Source organism: Aulonocara sp. 'chitande type north' Nkhata Bay, linkage group LG6, assembly GCF_057382095.1.
Source record: "Aulonocara sp. 'chitande type north' Nkhata Bay isolate Kocher_YH1m ecotype deep benthic linkage group LG6, A_spYH_male_GT1.1, whole genome shotgun sequence".
Taxonomy (NCBI): Eukaryota; Metazoa; Chordata; class Actinopteri; order Cichliformes; family Cichlidae; genus Aulonocara; species Aulonocara sp. 'chitande type north' Nkhata Bay.
This window is the reverse complement of record NC_141349.1, coordinates 11,135,148-11,152,534: the sequence shown is the minus strand read 5'-3', so window position 1 is coordinate 11,152,534 and position 17,387 is coordinate 11,135,148. Positions and strand designations below refer to the sequence as shown.

The following is a 17,387-nucleotide window of genomic DNA, read 5'->3' as shown; positions in this document are numbered from 1 at the left end:
ATCACATGATTGCATCACTTGACTAGGCTATGTCCACATGTATGGGTATTTTTGAAAACGTAGATTTATCTATGCGTTTGTACCTTTCGTCCACTGAAAACGGAGAGTTTTAAAAATTCCTGCCTGGGTGGAGATTTTCAAGAACTCCGTTTTTGCGTTTACTATGGACAAGGAAAACAGAGAAAACGCAGGGTCAAAGGTGTGCGCCTTTTTTGACGTCACACTGTGCGCCAAGTTATTGTTTCGGTGAAATTAATTTCTACAATGGCGGACTTAGACAAAATACTGTTAATTTTACTCTCTGTAGTGTTTAAATGCTTACATACACAGACAGTTACGGTCCCTCCACACATAGTACTTGGTTCTGCTTCTTTGCGCCGCCATCTTTGTTTACTCTTTCCCGCCCAGGCGTCTAGACATCTGATTGGCCAACATTTCTACACGGTTAGGAATATAGCGCCACCTGTTGCTTTGGCATGCTCCTGGCAGCATTTTCCTTCGTTTTTGGTGTTGAGGTGTGAATGGGATTTTAAAAAAAAACGAAAAATCTCAGTTTTCAGAAATACCCGTGTATGTGTGGACGTAGTCTACAATGTGTCATTGTTTTTAAAAAGGCTCCAGTTCGCTTTCCACAATGCTATGCGAAAACGGCAAATGTATACGCTTTGGAGAGCGTTTTCAAAACGCTGCGCTTTCCTTGACCGAAAACGCTGTCTCAGTGTGGACGGAAGGCCAAAACGGAGAGAAAAAGATGCGTTTGAGTGATGAGTCATGATAGCATTATAGGCTGTTCACTTTTAAGTGTGGTAATTAGAAATATTGCAAAATAAAATACACACAAATATACTGTAAGAAAAGGCTTTATTTTTTAGTATATGCTGAATTATCAGTTTCAAAGCTACTCTACCAGAGTTTCACTAAAAAATGAAACAAAGGATATGTTTTAACCCTTTCATGCATGAATTATGACAACCTCTCAGCGAATAGCTTCTCTAAAATCAATAGAAACCCAACATTAAGTTCAGCTGAAGGTCAAACTGCAACAAAAAACTCTATAATCAACAGTTTACGTTAAAAACAGCTTCTTCTTTTGGAAAATAAAAACAAAAACGAACAGAAATCCCAGTACAGTACAGTTCCTTTGTATCGTGCTGCTGCCACCTGCTGCTCTGGGGTGGGAACAACAACACTTTGGATTTGCGTTCGTTATCAGCAACAAATGAGTTTTACTTTTGAGGCTGCAGTTTTTAGTTATGTTTATTTGTTGGATTCCATCAGTTTTTCTTCGAAGAGCCGAAAGACTTTCAGTTACTTATGATAAACTGTTTGTCTTATACAAACAGATAAATACAGAAAACAAGGAAGAAAACAAAGCTTGTATTCTATTTGATTTTCAAGATATTGAACTTTATTTTTTCCATTTCACCGAGTTCTTTTTTCCATGTACTTTTTGTCCAATAATTTTTTTTAATAATCAGATTAATGTTTATTTTAAAATGAAGAATTATTTATATTTTTTCTATTTGCTATATACTGAGCTGAAACATCCTTCTGTGTAGTCATGTAACACATTATTTTAAAATAATATATTTTAAACAGGTGGATGTAGGAATTAAGTGTTAAAACAGAGTCTTGTTCCATTTAAGCTATCTTTATTTCACATTTATTTGTACGCAATAAATACAGTTAAACATCCATGGGTGTGTAAATACGACGCCTGGCAGCCTCCGCATAGCCGACGCTGTAAAACGTGGGAGTTTTTACGTCCTTTTTAAAAAAAATGAATTTCAGATTCTGACTTGATGCATAATCAAGACCAGTAAACAGGTTAACAAAAAATTCTCTAATGGAAAAGAAACTTTAGGTATTCTTTTAATACAACAGGGTAAATGCAAACTTCAAAAATAAGTTTGATGTCATTCAGATCTCAAGGAGATCAACGAGAACGCAGCGTCACAGCTGACGGATACCTCTTTTCCTCTGATCAGATTCAGCTACGGTTTAATTGTTTTTCTTTTCTTAAAATCTTAATTCTAAAAACAAAAAAGGGGAAAAAAGCTGTGCCATTACTTACACAGATATCCATCTCTAAGCTCTCCGTAAATTATCAATACGATCGATAAGTCATATCTCAATCAAAGACACTACAATGGCTATTTACGGCTAAATAACAGGAAGTATTGATACCAATACGGCTGGTAAACAAACATCAAAAAGGAAATATTGAACAAAACATCCACAATACTGAAAAGGAATAAGAAGACATCAGAAAGTGCTTCACTATAGATTTTAAACTGGACAGCTAGCAGCTCAGGATGGTTTCCTCCTTAAAAATAAAAGGCATCTTTAAACTGCACATGCTCAGTGTAAACTGTCCTCCCCAACAGCGACTGTTACTGGCATCATTAGTGTCGTAAAAACAGTTTTTCTCTGTATTATGCAACATAAAAACAAAAGAGTTAGACTGTGTGTTGCCTCTTTCATATCAGATTTTGTATGTTAACTGAATTTTTTTGTGTCCTTTCTTAAACCGATGGTGATTTGCTAATAGGGTCATTTTGTCTCAACTCAAACAATTTTTAGAATTTTTCCTGGTCCTTCCAACCATGAAATTAAATCAGGATCTGTCATCAGGGAAATGTACCACAAAAAAATTCTAGGTATGGTCTAGTTAAATTATATTATTAAAAAAAAATTATTTAAGGTCCCATATTTGAGCAAACACCAAAAAGAATTTGAAAAGTACTCTACATGCTTTATTTTGTCCATTCGTCCATTGTCTTCTGTGTATCCTTAATAGGGTCATAACTATAAACCATTCAGAAAAGATTACCAAATGTTTTGCAGTGTGGCGGTCCACGTCCATGTTGATTTCTTGTCTATGGAATTAATTTCTGTTACTGTCAGTCTCCTGAAAATTACAATACCACTACAATACAATACTAACTGGCAAGAGAAAATATTTTGTGAATGAAACATAATTCATGTTCATTATTATTATTATTATTATTATTATTACATGAATGCCTATACTTTCATTGATATTTGGAAAGTAGTAAAATATTTTTTACTACTACTGTATAGTTAAGAGTTTAATGATAATGTATTATCATATATTATTGCTTATTTATTTTTACAGTATCCACTAGAACAGCGGCATATGGAGCCTCTTGCAGAAAGGCAGAGAGGTGACAGTCATCATCCTGGCAAACTAACCACAAAATATCAAAGTTAACCTAATAATTCAAGAGGAAAATATTCCACATCAGTTTTATATGGACTAACATTACTGTTCTGTTATGAGTTTAAGATTGAGCTTCTTTTAAATGCTTTATATTCAGTTTAATCTTCAGTCGCACTGGGGATTAATAAAGTAAACAATCTCTCTGTATGCCTGTGTAGCTATCTATATTATAAGACATTAAACTGTATTAATTAAATAACAAATAAAATCACAGCTGAAGACTTGAGCACCATGTGACATGATTAACTGTTCGCAGGATTACTAAAATGATTGAAACATGAAGGTGTTTTGGCAAAAAAGCTGGTCAAACATTAAACTGCAAAACTGAAAGTGCTGTTTGAGTCTGAACATTTTCAACTCACCACCAGAAAAAGATGCTGTTCTCCACAATATGTAAATAAGGATAGAGTATAGGCGATATCAGCAGCTGTATCAAAATGAGAATTTTATATCCCCCATAGTTGAGTATAGGCATTCAATCCAAAAGGTCACATGTTGTGGAGAAATAATGTGAATCTTTTGTGCAATCAAATGTTTTATTTTTATTTTAATAGCACAACAAATAATACATTTGTTAATAAATCTTATTCAGACACAAGTTTGCTTGTTGCTTGCTTCCTCACAAACGACCATTTCTGCTCCTTACATTCATCACCCTGAAAACAGCACAGTGAACAAATCATACTGAAACACTGTGTTTATTTCAGTTACAAAAGTTATTTTTATTTTAGGTTTCATGAAACACATATATATTGTTGGCAGTACTTTAGATGAAGGCAGCATGCTGCTCTCAGACTTACACTTAAACTCAAAGGGTCTATAATCTCTAAACTGATATATTTTACAAAGAAATCCTGTCTGGGCAGCGTCTGGATTTGGACTTAAGAGCTCGTTGGCATTTCTAAAACAATAGCAAACCTGCACACCATACATTGTTTGGTTTTTTGTTTTGTTTAAAGTTGTAGATATACATTAGAGACATGGCAGATTTGCATATATTCTTCAGGGTCTGCAGTCCTTTTCTCTTCTTCTGTGCTCCTGTGAGAATCTAAAACAAAGGTCACATAAATCATGGGGTTAAATTGATGCCTGTGGGACAAAATTACTCCAACAATATTCAGGACAAATTTATTTTTCCTCTGCAAAAAAATGAAATTGAGTACAAAGCATGTGAAACTTTTCTGTCTTGTGTTGTGTTCATTTATGTCTTTTCTTTTCTCTTTAATGTTTCTGTCCATTATATGTGCAAGAACAAACTTCTGAATCACCTCTTAGTGATAAGTGTCTACAGTTTCCTTTCTCGTTTGGCTCTGGATGAAGGCAGTCGCACTTTTCTCCTCTCCCTCTTCCTTCTCTTTCCTGCTTGGCTTCTCAATGTCCTTGTCTAGTCTCGTCTACTTTTCTACTTTTGCCCTGGATGACTCTCACGGTCTGTTACAACCTAAAAGAGGAATTATGGATTTGAACAACTGGTCCCTGAATGCAATTGACACGCTCTTCTCAACGAGAAGCCTGGGCTTGAGTAAGTCCGAGTGTCCTAGAGGGACGTTCCCCTCTGGATACACAATGGACGGGTGGAGGAACTGGAGGGTCGTGTGCCTGGCGGGACTGTCAATCGAGAACATTGTAGACATCTACCTTTTCGGAACCATGATAACAGGGTTCTTGCTGTTCGGAGTTGGCTTGGCCCTGGCTTATCAAGGAAGGCGGAATTGGCTTTCCAAAACCCCACAAGGCTGCCCGCTATGATGGAAATGATGGGACGGGTCGTGACTTCTCAAAATGGGCTCATTGAACGCAGCACGGATAAGATCTTGGAGAAGCTCACGGCAGTCTCTGCTCTCTGAGCACAAGATTGATAACATCTCAGAGAAGCTCTCCAACGGGAGACTGAGAGACCAGTGATGGACTGTTAGACCAACTGTGAAATTGACATGCAGTTGTTCGCACTAAAGGAAAACCACCATCATTTCATGCAGCTACCGTATCGGTGTCAGCTGTGGTCTCAAGGCTGGAGCTGATACGTATGTATGTTCGGGGGGTCCAATTTCACTGCAGATGTAAACATTGCATGTGACAAATAAAAGGCTTGATTGAATAGCTTCAGACTTATGTTCAAAGAAAAGAAAAGAAGCCCTCAAACCTCTACTCTACTTTATGTGTTGATTTAATGAGCGAGTTCACTTTGTTTCTCTCTTCTCTCAAACGTCTAATCTCTCTTCCTCCTCTTCCTCTGTGTTTTATTCAGTCGTACCGTTTACAGCAGCGAGCAGGGCTTCTTCTTGACCTTGGCGGGCTGAGGGCAGAGGACGGCACGAATGGCCTCATCAAACACAGTCTTCAGACCACGCTGGGTCAAGGCTGAGCACTCCAGGTATTTGACTGCATCTATACATGCGAAGACACATATATGTTAATAAAAGAAGAGAAAGAACTACAAAGACAAAGTAAGAGAAGAAAGGTTTGCTGGTAGTGGAGAAGAATAAGTTCAACTTTCAAAGAACACTATAGTCAACTACAGCTACTATACTTTTACTGTGATGCCAGGAAATGAGGGGAATAACAAAAATTTGCAGAGGCAGTCAGGCTACAAAGTTCTCTAGCATCTTCATCTGCTAGTTTCATATCTTCACTGGTGAGGAGAGCTTCAAATCTTAAAGTGCTTTTCAAGCAAATAAAGTAAGAGTGACTGACCTATCTCCTTAGCCAGAGCTAGGCCCTGTGGATAGGTGATAGGCGCCAGCTTCTTGTCCTTCAGTTTCTCAATGGTATCCTTTTCATCCCTCAGATCCAGCTTAGTGCCAACCAGGATGATGGGCGTGGAGGGGCAGTGGTGACGGACCTCAGGGTACCACTGGCAGAATACAGAGTAAAGGAAAACTAAATAAGAGGCAAGAAAGGGGAACACGCAAAATCAAGGAACATGTTAGAGGCAAAAAACAGAATCAAAGGTGGAGGGAGATGAAGCTCTGATGCCAGGTGTTACAGAAAGGTGGATGAAGGCATGAAAAACAAATGATATGCTGTAGCTATTAAAGATGAGAGAAATACATCATCCAACTTTCACCCACAGCATCAATCATTCATTCACATCAATTATTAGACCTGTTTAGGCTTTTTCTCCATTTTGTAATCCAAGTACCTATTTTTTTTCTCTATAATAAATTCCTGCTTTTGTTCCGTTTGTTCTTTTTTACATTTTGTTCCTCGGCAGCTGAGAGACAGGCCTCATAAAAAACAGCCAAAACTCACCTTAGCTCTGACGTTCTCATAGGATGCCGGGCTAACCAGGGAGAAGCAGATTAGGAAAACATCCTGGATGGAGAGACAAGGAGACAAAGAATTAGAATAGCTGCTGCAGTTTTAATTAGCTGACATGTTATATAAGTTCTGTCTGTGTAACTTTATGTCCATTTGTTACTGTGTGTGCCTGTGTGTGTATGTGTGATTCTGTACCGTCTGTGGCTAGGACAGTGGGCGGAGCCTGTCATAATCTTCCTGTCCAGCTGTATCCCAGAGGCCCAGGTTGACCGGCTTGCTGTCCACCATCACATTAGCTGAATATTTGTCGAATCTGTGGGGAGAGTAGAGAAGGTCAGCGATCAGCCAACAAGTCATAGGCAACCTTTCATTTCATTGGTTATTCATTCATTCAACAATCTTTCAATTCACTGATTGTTTAACCAGTGAAACTCCTGTAATGGAGAAAAAAACAGGACCATACTTGAAATACCACTGTTCACAAAAACATTAACCAACAACATTACTTTGGTTAGTTTGACACAAAAGCCATCCTAACCATGTCTAGTAAGAGAGAATAATACATAATAAGGCAGGGCTGCCCCCGTGTGGTCTCATAGTAGAATAACAGTTTAATTTCTCATTTTTAAAAACTTGAGAAATTTCATATTCATATTCAAATGTATTCAGGCTCAAATGAAACTGATAACACAAATGTTTGCAGACACAGATGTTTTTTTTACAGAAAGAAAGAGACTAGTGTACCAGATTAATCCTGTTTTATGGCCTGTCCGAGGTCTACCCCGCCCTTTGCCTAATGACAGCTGGGATGGGCTTCAGCCTCCTTAATGACCCAGTAGTTAAAAAGATGGATGGATTTCCTGAAATAGAAAAGTCACTGAAATAACGTTAACTGTCAAACATAGAACAACTATGACAAACAGTCAACACTATCTGAGATCCTGCTGGTGGTTAGGGAGGATATACGTGATTCTGTTTGTTGTTTAAACATATTTATAGAGTTAAGAGTTCAGATTGCTGGAAGAACAACATTCACGCAGTCTGATTGCTGTTTTTCTCCCAAAATGTAGAAACACCTGCTAACCATGGCACACTCTGCTTTTCCATTAGGTCTGTGCAAATACTACTTAAGTACACTCATCCTCCTGTGCCATTAGTGATATTAACAGAGTGTATTTTTTGACATATATAATATAGTTAGTATAGTTATTATACTAGCCGTAGCTGCCCCGCTTATTTTAGACATTCACAATAAAAAAGTAAGCGATAATATTTCAATATCAAACGTCATAATTAAGGTCAACATCTAAATAATGCTGTGTACAGACTCACACAGGTGTTAAATTACAGCATAAACTTACCTTAGACCTTCCTCCGTCATTCTCCTCCTAATTGTGCTCGGAGACACAGAAAACATATCGGCAATTACCCCGATGGTTATCCAGGACAGCACTAAAGTCCTGAGTGCTGCAGCCGGGATTTCAAGACGTGGACGACCAACATTTGAAGACTGTTCTTCCTCGGCGTATTCCAAACGAACACGGTGCTGAATTGATCTTAAACTTTCGACAATGCTGTCATCGATGCTAACATCTTGAAGAGCAATTATCATCCCAAGCATTTCAGAAACATCATCTAAACGACTCAAAACAGTATCTACAGGTAAATGTATCTACCCTCTCTATCTGATCTGCTAAAATGAGCAGAATTGACTGAAGTTCACACCAGTCCGCCATCCTCCCTGACCTTTGACCTAGCACGTTTTTGCTACCTGTGGCAGCCGTCCGCGGAGCAGGTATCCAGGAAAACTAGTCGATAGTAAACGATCAGCCAATAGGCGCAAAAGTCAAGCCCACTTGTTGTGTGCCCACCTTATTACTAAATTAGGCAGAGCACTCTGAATTGAATCAGGACATAAAGCACGGTCTTTATGTTGCTTTATTGAACACTGTCCATCTTACAACTAGCCACTTAACGGGGCTTCCTTCGGACAACCACATCCGGTTCAAAGGTCATCACATTAAGACATAGCCATATCAATACATGACATCCCCCTTTTCCTTAGATTCAAACTTTAGTTGTAATAACTTTGATGTCTTTTTTTCCCCCAACATTGAACATTCTTCTTGTCTTACTTTCTAACAATTATATAATCTAAATGTCTCACCACACATGTACCTTTCTTTTTTCAATATATACATGTCGAAATACACATATGAACTTGAAACTTGCCAAATGTAAGTTACCTCTTCACCTTAACATATTATAGTTCATTTCACCACAAAATCACGAAACCTCTCGGGTATCTTTTTAGCCCTCTGTGATCTACTTGGTCTCTCTGGCCCCTGGGAGCCCTCTTGTGGTGTTGGAGTGAAGGTGTCAGTCTTTGTGGGTGTTTCACCTTCCTCCCTTACAGGTATTGTGTCATAGTGTCCTTCTCTGGTCTCATTTGTCTCGTATTTCTTCACATGTGTGGTATTCCGGTGATAGCGAGCTCCTGTTGGTGATTCAATAATGACTTGGTTTCCAGTTCTGCTTACAACTTTGTGTGGTGTTGCGTTGAATGGTGTTGTAAACTTGTCCACTTTGTCTTGTTGAACCAGCACTGTGTCTTCCTATTTTTATTTATTTTTTATTTTTATTTTATTTATTTTTATTTTTATTTTATTTTTCTGAAATTACACACGTTACTAACGTGTGTAATTTCAGAAAAATAGCTCTACCATTGACCAATCTCACCTGTCCTAAGGTTATTTTTCTCACCTCCTATCACTTCCTGTTCCAACACATGGTTGTGTTTTTGTGTAGCTTATCTGGATAGCCGAAATAACTAAAAACTTATAGATAACTTCTTATTTCATAGTTTAATCTTCACTTGCTTCATCCGAAGCACACTCTCTTGTATTCACTCCCTGTATTTTTAGGAATTTGCTACCTTAGCTTAGCTAAGCCAAATAACACAGACCAATTAGTTAAACTACATGAATGTCTCAAAGCCATAAAGACCTGGATGACCTCTAATTTCTGCTTTTAAATTCAGATAAAACTGAGGTTATTGTACTCGGCCCTTAAAATCTTAGAAATATGGCATCTAACCAGATTCTTACTCTGGATGGCGTTACCTTGGCCTCCAGTAACACTGTGAGGAACCTTGGAGTGATTTTTGACGAGGACATGTCCTTCAATGCACATATTAAACAACTATGTAAGACTGCTTTCCTCGATTTGAGCAACATCTCTAAAATTAGAAATATCCTGTCTCAGAGTGAAGCTGCAGTTATTACTTCCAGGTTGGACTACTGTAATTCATTATTATCAGGATGTCCTAAAAACTCCCTGAAAAGCCTTGTAGTACCATATCACCCTATTAGAGCACTTCACTCTCACACTGCAGGCTTACTTGTTGTTCCTAGAGTATTTAGAAGTAGAATACGAGGGACAGCCTTCAATTTTCAGGCCCCTCTTCTGTGGAACCAGCTTCCTGTTTGGACAGACACTATCGCTACTTTTAAGATTAGGCTTAAAACTTTCCAAAATATATAATTAGGGCTGGACCAGGTGACCCTGAATCCTTCCTTAGTTATGCTGCAATGCGGTGGGCTGCTGGGGGATTCCCATGATGCACTGAGTATTTCTTCTTCAGTCACCTTTCTCACTCACTATGTGTTAATAGACCTCTCTGCACTGAATCATACTTGTTATTAATCTGTCTCTCTTCCACAGCATGTCTTTATCCTGTCTTCCTTCTCTCACCCCAACCGGTCCCAGCAGATGGCCCCGCCCCTCCCTGAGCCTGGTTCTGCTGGAGGTTTCTTCCTGTTAAAAGGGAGTTTTTCCTTCCCACTGTCGCCAAAGTGTTTGCTCAACAGAAAGGCAGTTGTTAGAGGGTGAATGGCAGGAACACTGTGTCTGCTGCCTCTTCTCTTGCCTCTGTGTATCAGTGAGTATTCAACAACAGTTTCTATATTTAACTGCAGGTTCTTACTGCATAATTCTGTCTGTATAATATGAAAATGATTCAATGCATCGAGTTATGCCAAACCTCACAGAAACTGTGCACGGTGGGTATTCTGAATTGCTGCTCGGCACATATATGCAGACCACAGTCAGAGCCTTACCCTCTGCAGCTTGAAGTCACACAGAGGTAACCCACTCGCTCCGTGCCCACGCATGTAACAAGGGCTGCTACAAGGCCCTTTAAAACAGGAAGTAGCATGTGCTGCAGTGAGCTTGAATGGTGTCCCAATGCGCTGAGCAAGCACAGTGCAAGCATGCTAGCCAGGTGTGGTGCGTGATGATAAAGTGGTGACTAAAACTCTATAAAGGACATAACTAATATAACAGCAGGTCAGGGTTACTCTTACAATTTTCTCTGGTAAGAAGTCAAAATCCTTCATATAGAACTCTGAAGTTACCTGGAGAGATGAGATCCTGCTTCATAGTACAGGCCTCAGGGCAACATTTCAAAGTTAACGTGCAAAACAATCAATATATGTATTTGTATGTAACTGACAAAAAAAGGAGAGAAAAGCGTCCAAACACTTCTTGTGTCATTCCAGAGTTGAGGTCGCAGGTTATGGTGCCACCACTGGACTAGCTAATGAGAAAAGAAGGAAGATGATTTTTAACAAATTTGTTGTATTAAGAAAAAAGAAAACAAACCATCCAAACTGTTACTTTATTAGTAAAGAGATGTTGCAGATATTTGTACTGAAATTGTATTTTTCTTCATTTCTAATGTGTTCAAAGCAAAAACAAGCTTTTCCTGTGAGCTCAGACCATTTTATTTCTTTCTGCTGCATTTCTGCATAAAATACAAATCTGCATCATTTTTTAAAAAGTGCTTTAAGCTGAACTAATTGTCCCTTTATTTCTAGAACCTGGTGAATCACCCTCTCTTCACTGTGCAGAGACTGAGGTTGTCAGCTGTACAGAGCTCAATGATATTTTACTGAAAAAATTCCCCGAGGTCCACTCAAAGTACTTTATACACCTCATTCACCCATTCATACAAGCACTTTTCTGTACCTAAGTTCTTTCTATCTAACATTCATACTCTGATGGACACATGAAAGAGCAGTTTGGGGTTCAGTATCGTGTCCAAGGATACTTTGAGATACAGATCAGATCAGGCTGCGATCGAACCTCCAACCTTCTGATCGGTACTAATTGGACGTTTGCTGCTGCACATGTAGCATCACAGCTTAGAAGATGGTGGTGTGGAAATGTGTTTCCCATTAACAATTGACTAAGAAACTCTTAGTCAAGGGTTAACGTCACTAATGTCAGTATTTTCACTGATCTTCATTAGATTAGATCAACATTGTTCCTTAATCCTGAGCTGTACAGGAAAATAGATTTCTGATACACATGTACATAAACAAATAAAGAGAGATGTTTCCCACCTGCTGAGAAGACAACAAATGCATAACCTGATTACCACCATCTCACATCCTCTGATTTCTGGCACCTATAAGTGAGATTGATTTCACTGTCCTGCTGTCTTGGCCTTTAGGAGAACACAGTGAGACAGATGAAGCTTGCACCAGATGGTGGAAACACATTGATCGTGGTCTTAGACACAGCATCCACACTCTGTACATGATAGTGTGTGTGTGGTGCTGTTTGCAGGAACTTGATGAGGCTTTGCTTAAGTGGAAATCCACTGATGTTCAAGCCCCAGGGAAGTGGGCGGGGCGATAGGACCTCTGGGGCCCTCTTCCTGATGGAGCCCTACTTGACTCCTTTCACTGCTAAAGCAAGAATGGTGCCACAGCTCATTGAAACAATACTTCATTTCATCAGAATCATCAAATGATTGTGTTAAAAACAACCGCCCAGTGTACTTGCATGGCAAACATCGTGATTAGATATTCAAGAAGAGCCTCTTAAAGATGAAGGTCTGTGTCTCTTGACCTAAACACATAATCCAGTTAAATCTGATTTATGTTCATTAATGCCCCTCACACTGTAACTTAAAGTAATAAATCGGTCACTGATTAATTACAGAAGTACGTCTGTGAGCATAAAGATTTAAGCCTTGGACCATCAGGATAAAATGTGGTTGGGAAACTTAACAAGCTTTGATAAAACTTCATCAGTAGCTCAAGCAAGACCTCAAAACCTTCGATCACCACGGGTGGTTAGCAGACTGTGGTTGTACCATGCAGCCTAACAACATGCAGTAAATTGCAGGTTAAAGCAGTCTGCTTACACATTGTTAAACGAGGGAAGGGAACTAATGTGGCTGTCACATTACCCTTTTGTCCCATTTCATCCCAGGACTTGATTCAATTGCTGCTCACTTTCTACAATACTTAAAACTGATCAGTAGGACCTGAAACTGCAAACATTCAAACATTCAGGCCAACAATCAGTTGGTGAACATATTAATCTACTACAATTAGCAAAAATGAATAAATAAACAGAAGAAAGTTAGAGTGATATCAGAGTCATGCAAGTTTTTGACCAGCAGGTTAAACTCATGCAAATTAGCTTCATCCAGGCTCATGAAAACACTGTCCTGCTTATAAACAGCAGATCATTTGTGTCAGTGTCAGGATGGTTTATATTTGAGCTTTTAGTTCACACAGAACAATTTTTATTAATTGTTTTTAGCGATTACGAAAGTCTGTGAATCCCCAAATTGTTCAGTTGTTCTCTTTGCTCCCCATGAGGTCACTTTCACCATGTGACAAAAACAACACCCCACTCTACACACTCGGGCCACCAGCAACTTTCTAAATCCTCAATAAAAAGCTGACAGGTTGCAATGATGTTCCAAAGAACTTATTAAGAAAACAACTAAATACACAGAAAATTTTATGAAAATTGGTTTATTTTATATCTCATAGTTTTAAATGATGCAATAAAAATATGTACAAAACATCACAAACTGTAATATTTTACAAATGCTTACGTCCTGCTGATGCAATGGAGACATCTTCCAGTGACAGTCTTCATCAGTGTGAGTGTGAGGAGGATCCTAAACCCACCAACACAGAAGTGCATGTTCACAACTCCCTCTGTGCAGGCGGGGTCAGGACCCTCCTCACCCAGGGTGAGGAGGGTTGGTGCTGTGGCCAGTCAGGTATGAAGTGCTGAGAGTGGATCTTTGGTCCTCTGTGCAGCTCTGTCCACTCTCAGCTGCCCTGCAAAGTAATAACACGAGAAAGACGTCATTTTAACACAAAACAGCATTTTCATTGTTGGTAGCTGCAGTATGTTGTTAAAAAGCAATTTTAAACCCAACGTATACACATGAAAAATATAAATAAAGCTAAACCTACAGTGCTGCTGACATAGGATGATGATTTATACCAACTATTGGAAGAATTTTGTCTTCAATACAGTTTGTTGTCAATGTGAGGTGATAACTTACATAGTTGGAACACAGCACCACTCTCCCGTTTTTCACTTGGTCATCCATCCTTCTCATCGGGTTGGTTGGGGTAAGGCTGTCTTCTGGGTGGGGTGTTTGCTCCATCTTGGACGTAACTGGAAGTAATAACAACTAAAAAACTACCTTTAATTCACAATGTAATATTAATATTAATGTCACATATCAACAAAAAAAGCAATACATTTCACATGTGCGAGTCACATGTTCTTATATCTGTAAAAACAAAGTTTAAAAACACATTCTAACATAAACTAATCAGAGTCACTGTCATCCATGGAAAGGCTAAAAGGCCTCTCCCAGAAACGTCTGACTCCAAAACTACCTGAGGATGTTGAAGGGGCATCAAACTGGTCACTCACCTTGCACCTCTTTGCACTTACCTCTTCGGTGCAGATGTCTTCTCTGCTTCTCTTTTCTGAGGAAGGAGCAGCAGAGAGATCAGCTGAGGAAGAAGCAGCAGAGGGAGCAGCTGAGGGAGGAGCAGCTGAGGAAGAAGCAGCAGAGAGAGCAGCTGAGGAAGAAGCAGCAGAGGGAGCAGCTGAGGAAGAAGCAGCAGAGGGAGCAGCTGAAGAAGGAGCAGCAGAGGGAGCAGCTGAAGAAGGAGCAGCAGAGGGAGCAGCTGAGGAAGGAGCAGCAGAGGGAGCAGCTGAAGAAGGAGCAGCAGAGGGAGCAGCTGAGGAAGGAGCAGCAGAGGGAGCAGCAGAGAGAGCAACTGAGGAAGGAGCAGCTGAGGAAGAAGCAGCAGAGGGAGCAGCTGAGGAAGGAGCAGCAGAGGGAGCAGCTGAGGGAGGAGCAGCAGAGGGAGCAGCAGAGGGAGCAGCTGAGGGAGCAGCTGAGGGAGGAGCAGCTGGCGGATCACCAACTGGGGCAACAACTCGAGGGAAGAGTGGGGCATTGGCCTGGCCGAAAGGCGGCATGGCGATGGGGGCAGCACCTGGAGCAATAGGACGTTGCCAATCGTGCCAAAACGGCTCTGGAGGGTGCTCCCGGATGAGAGGGGAATCATCTCTCTCATCCATGGTGTCATACCCAGAGTCATCGCTAAGCCAATCCCCCCACTCTTCTGAGTCGTTCCAGTCAGATGAATTGTCAGTCTGTTCACTCACCTCTTCATCATCTACAGGTAGGTAGGGGGGGTACTCACCATACTCACCTTGCTGTTCACCGACATCAGCATCTGGTGCTTCATCAGAAGAGGGTGAGGGTGAGAGAGGGATAAAATACTCACCATACTCACCTTCGCTGATACGCTGGGTATCAGTGTCCTGAGCTTCACCAGAAGAGGTGGTGCTCTGGAGACTGTCATCCAGGATCCTGATGACTTCAGGAAGGCCTTCTTCTGCAGGGCGTTCAACCACATAGTCAAGACGCCCTGTGAGGAAACAATTTTTAAAATAACATTAGGAATGTAATAGACACCCAGTGTTAAAGCAACAGACCTACATCTGTTAGTTTGAGCAGAGGATGAGAGAAAAGCATTTTATGTCAGACTGAATGACACTTCTACTTGTTCAATCTTTAAGTCAAGTTTTTTAATAGAAGACCACCAAACCTCCACCAAGGCAGCTCACTCTGTGTACTTTTAAGGTGACACTATATTGACACTATATATGACACTGTATTTTGTGTACATTCAATTTGTTTTATTTGTTCCTTGTAAGCCTTTATGCAAACACTATGTTGGAATAGGTAATGGATAATAGGTATTGATTTGTAAATAGCCGGACATGAGTAACTTATTATATAAATATACTACAGTACATTTATAACTAACCATGCAGCTCATTCTCCTGTTTTATTTACAATTCACGATGTCACACATTTTGAAAAAAGCTCATAGGTTAAATATGTGGATGCAAACCATAATGTAACATTTAGACCACATGTACCAATTGCATGTCCTAAATATATATATATATATATATATATATATATATATATATATATATATATATATATATATATATATATATATATATATTTTTTTTTTTAAATAAAAACACAACCTTCTTGGCAAGAGTTGGCAAGAATTGCACACACAAAGCTCTGCAGGTATGTCTGAAAATGATGGTCAAGTGAAAAACAAACAAACAAACAAACAAGCAAACAAACAAACAAACAAACAGAAACTCTTAACTCAGAATCCACATTTTTAGAAATGTGCACAAGGACTGTATCTGCCATAAGGACAGATACATCTAATCTGTGGTAAACATGCTATCCCTGTGTAAATATCCCTGTGTACAATATTTCTCTCTGCTATCTAATAAGGTTAAAAGCATTACCGTAACATAAGATAGGTCTTAATGCCATTATTACTACTGTTTTCATATTCTTTTGATATTATTTTATTTGTATTTTTTTATCTTTGTGTTTTGCAGCAGAGAAAAAATATAGTTTATGTCAATAAAGCCTTTGATCCGGAGAAGAAAAGGATGTCAGGAGGGGACCTGGATCTGTGTGTTTACGCCTGCGTGTTCTGAGGCCATGACATCTTGAAGATGCCGTTACCACAGAAACTGATTTTTGGGCATTTTACAAATTTTAGTCCATTAAGCTATTTTTAACCATTTCATTTTAAAGAAAAGTGTCAAATTTGAAGCCTTCAAATCAAAGTAACACCTTTTTTTCATATTCATACACCAGTCGTTAATAATTTCTACACCTCTCCCGGAAAATTTAAAACATACAAACAATTTACGGAAACAATCTTGAATACACATATTTGATCACGTTAAAACTTGATATTCACACTGGAACTTGTTAAATTATTACAGTAATTTACATTTAAAGAAATTTTCAAACGTACCTGCAGCGAAGTCCAGGTGACAGTCGGGGAGTCCGGGTCCACGGCGAGCCATCTTCAAACTTGAAAAACAAAAACAAGTACAAACGATCCACAGATGAAGTACTTGTTATGCGTTCAAGTTATATCCGCTTTTAGTAAAATGGTTTGCAAAACTTAGCTTTCCACAGGCTGAGGTTGGAGCAGGTCGAAACAAGTCCACGAGCAAGTGTAAACAGACGTTTGGAACCTTGTGCAGCATTTATATACCCTCGGCGGCCATGGTTACGGTTGTCAACGTGTACACGTGCACGTGATAGAACTATAGGAATGGAGCTCACCACAGTGTAATTACAGTTAATTTATGGTCATTTACTGTCAGGGTGGAAGTAATGAATTACAAATACTCACGTTACTGTAATTAAGTAGATTTTTTTGGGTACTTGTACTTTTATGAGTAATTTTTCAAGTGTGTAATTTTACTCATACTTGAGTACAACTTACACCATGTAATCTACTGAGTACTACTGAGTACGCCCACAATTTGAATTAATATTCAAACCTTTCGTCTGCATTTTTGCAGCCAATAAGGCCGTGCAATCCCGACCGGCCAATTTAAGACATAAGCAAAGATAAACTCTGCTGCAGCAGCAGGCACAGGTGTCTGGAGGTGCTACATGGTGGAGTACAAACTA

General features: G+C 39.3%; 1 protein-coding gene and 1 pseudogene across 1 annotated transcript; both read right to left on the bottom strand.

Moving 5' to 3' along the window:
• Window positions 1-5,752: 5,752 nt before the first annotated feature.
• On the bottom strand, window positions 5,753-6,882 carry LOC147327294 (ras-related C3 botulinum toxin substrate 2-like; annotated as a pseudogene).
• A 7,276-nt stretch (window positions 6,883-14,158) lies between these two features.
• On the bottom strand, window positions 14,159-16,868 carry LOC147327293 (uncharacterized). The gene is made up of 2 exons (XM_086297507.1): window positions 16,717-16,868; window positions 14,159-15,279 (listed from the first exon to the last, which is right to left on the bottom strand). Exons 1-2 carry the CDS (start codon window positions 16,766-16,768, stop codon window positions 14,159-14,161), a joined length of 1,173 nt encoding a protein of 390 aa, XP_086153633.1. The 5' UTR covers window positions 16,769-16,868.
• Window positions 16,869-17,387: the final 519 nt, after the last annotated feature.

What these genes read in the sequence shown, in the direction of transcription:
- LOC147327293 (XM_086297507.1), bottom strand. Translation starts at nt 16,768, where the DNA reads ATGGCTCGCCGTGGACCCGGACTCCCCGACTGTCACCTGGACTTCGCT. An exon ending in TCACCTGGACTTCGCTGCAG is followed by an intron (nt 15,280 to 16,716) that starts GTACGTTTGAAA and finishes GTTTCCTCACAG; the next exon opens with GGCGTCTTGACTATGTGGTT.